The sequence below is a fragment of the Dendroctonus ponderosae genome, unplaced genomic scaffold, assembly GCF_020466585.1.
Source record: "Dendroctonus ponderosae isolate FM_Combo_2020 unplaced genomic scaffold, Dpon_F_20191213v2 Dpon_F_20191213_11, whole genome shotgun sequence".
Lineage (NCBI taxonomy): Eukaryota > Metazoa > Arthropoda > Insecta > Coleoptera > Curculionidae > Dendroctonus > Dendroctonus ponderosae.
In genome coordinates this window covers 3,102,193-3,104,812 of record NW_026017213.1, presented here as the reverse complement: position 1 = coordinate 3,104,812, position 2,620 = coordinate 3,102,193, and the positions used below count along the sequence as shown (strand labels likewise).

The window sequence follows — 2,620 nt, the reverse complement described above, 5'->3', positions numbered from 1 at the left end:
TAGCTCTTTTGGCGGTCCTCATTTTGGGTGACAATTTTTTGAAAAGTCTCTGTTAAACACGGTTTTTGCCAAACTGCGTTTTGAAGCTTCCAACTTAAAAAATTCTCAAAAATTAACCAAATGCGGGATTATAACTAAAATCACCCCAACAATAGACCGAATTATTCTCTATGAAATAGTGCTCAAAATAATTTTATTCCTTGCCCAAAATTTCCAATGACGCATTTTGGAAGTCTATTCAGACGCGATCGCATCCAAATTGGGCCTTAAAACTTCCAACTTAAAAAAATTCTCAATAATTAAAACAAAAATCAACGTACTAATATTCCACACAATTCCTTATTAAAGGCTGCGAAAAGTAGCTCTTTTGACGGTCCTCATTTTGGGTGACAATTTTTTGAAAAGTCTCTGTTAAACACGGTTTTTGCCAAACTGCGTTTTGAAGCTTCCAACTAAAAAAATTCGCAAAAATTAACCAAATGCGGAATTAAAACGAAAATCACCGCAACAATAGACCGAATTATTGTCTATGAATTGGGCTCAAAATAATTTTATTCCTAGTCCAAATTTCCAATGACGCAGTTTGGAAAAGTCTATTCAGACGCAATCGCATCCAAATTCGGCCTTAAAGCTTCCAACTTAAAAAAATTCTCAAGAATTAAAACAAAAATCAGCGTACTAATATTCCACACAATTCCTTATTAAAGGCTGAGAAAAATAGCTCTTTTGGCGGTCCTCATTTTGGGTGACAATTTTTTGAAAAGTCTCTATTAAACACGGTTTTTGCCAAACTGCGTTTTGAAGCTTCCAACTAAAAAAATTCTAAAAAATTAACCAAATGCGGAATTAATTCGAAATTGCCTGTGAGAACAGAATGCAATAGTCTCTATGAAATATTGCTGAAAACCACTTTATGCCTGGTCCAAATTTTGCGTGATATTTTTTTCAGTCAAAACCCCGTCTTGTCCAAACAGCACTTTAAAGTTTCCAACTTAAAAAAATCTCCAGACTTCAATACAATTGAGCCTAAACTAAAAATTAGTGTAATCATAGAGCACAGCATTCTCTATTGAATAGGGATCAGGTCTCTGGCGGAGATTCATATTTACAATAGTGATACATTTTTTGAGTGCCAAATTGATGAAAACTCTCTTGCAAGCGCACCTAGTTGGTCCACAATTTCCAATTTAAAAAAAATTCGCCAATAGAGAAAAATCGGTAAACAGTCGTCACGGGCAGGAGGACTGACTTTTGATCTCTCCAACTCTGTAAAAAGCAGCCTGCCAACTAATCCTCAATTTGACGATTTTTTGAAAAATGCCTTACAAAGACGCCCAATTGGGCGAAAACCAGTCGGAATTGCATGGTAAGGGCGAGTTTAAAGTGTGGCAGCGAATTAAGCGGCGCCAACAGCTCAATACCTGCCTAATTAGTCGGAGTTGAGCACTTTGAGCTCATCCAGGGTCAGGAGTTTCACTTTCAAAGGAACATTTTCGGCTTCAAATATCAACTGTTGAAAACTTTAACAGTGCAATCGAGTTACAATGAAAATGGACGTCAGCTACACCGACCATTCGCACATTATTGGGAAAGGAGGCTTAAGCATAAAGCGCGTGATGGAAGAAACCAAGTGCCACGTTCATTTCCCGGACTCAAACCGTTCCAACTCCAACGAGAAAAGCAACCAAGTGTCCATTTCCGGCGACATCAAGGGAGTGGAATTGGCCCGATCACGCGTTAGAGTAAGCATTTTCTACACTTTCCCCCAACCATCTAACGTTGAAACCTTCCCAGGAATTAACACCGCTGATCTTCGGCTTCGAGTTGCCGATTATGTCGCAGAACGTCGACTTGAACTCTGCCTACATCGTGAAAATCCAAGAACAGTACAAAGTGCATGTGATGTTCAAAACGCGACCGAAACTGCACGCCACCTTGGTGCTGGTCAAAGGAGTGGAATGGGAGGTTCACCAGGTGAAACAAGCCACTCTACTCCTCATGGAGTACATGTGCGAAAACCTAGCGGTAAGATAATTGCGATTGTTTCAATCAGTTGAAAATTGTGGCAATTATTGCAGAATCAAATTCCCGTTCAAATGTCCATGGAGATTTCGCCCCATCATCATCCCACTGTGCTGGGCAAGAACCATTCGAACCTCAAAGCCATCATGCAGCACACCAATTGTCAGATCATGTTTCCGGATGCACAAGACCCGAATATTCCCAACTTGAAGAGGAGCAAAGTGACCATCACGGGCAGTATTCATAACATTTACAACGCTAGGGAGTTGCTGCTGGGCAGTCTGCCTCTGATCATTATTTTTGACTTACCGGATGACTCGACTGAGCAAAACTTAAAAGTAAATCAGTAAAAGACTCTGACAGAGGCGTATGATAACTTTTGGACGATATTTACTTTTAAGTTGTGGTTAGTTAGTGACCGTGATGATCATCAGTAAAAGACGCCTATTTAGGCTTGTGGGTTTATGGTGGCAAAAACAAAACACTATTTTTCATGGCCCCTCACTCCATGAAAAATTGACTCTCCAACTTGCATGGTTATTGAACTCAAAACTGTTTTATTTTCAACAAAACATCAACGCAGTTTTATTTTGCTTAA

The 2,620-nt window shown here is 39.5% G+C and overlaps 2 protein-coding genes across 3 annotated transcripts in view; one reads left to right on the top strand and one right to left on the bottom strand.

Moving 5' to 3' along the window:
* LOC109542415 (plasminogen) overlaps positions 1–2,620 on the bottom strand; it is a gene marked incomplete at its 5' end in the record, with an annotated part of 12,732 nt that overhangs the window by 8,542 nt on the left and 1,570 nt on the right.
* The window catches only part of LOC109542421 (protein bicaudal C), a 4,143-nt gene continuing 3,026 nt past the window's right edge, over positions 1,504–2,620 (top strand). The window contains exons 1-3 of the mRNA XM_019911646.2: positions 1,504–1,742; positions 1,795–2,025; positions 2,079–2,360. Of these exons, the coding sequence (XP_019767205.2) occupies positions 1,545–1,742; positions 1,795–2,025; positions 2,079–2,360 (711 nt within the window). The 5' untranslated portion in view covers positions 1,504–1,544. The remainder of the gene's footprint in view (positions 1,743–1,794; positions 2,026–2,078; positions 2,361–2,620) is intronic.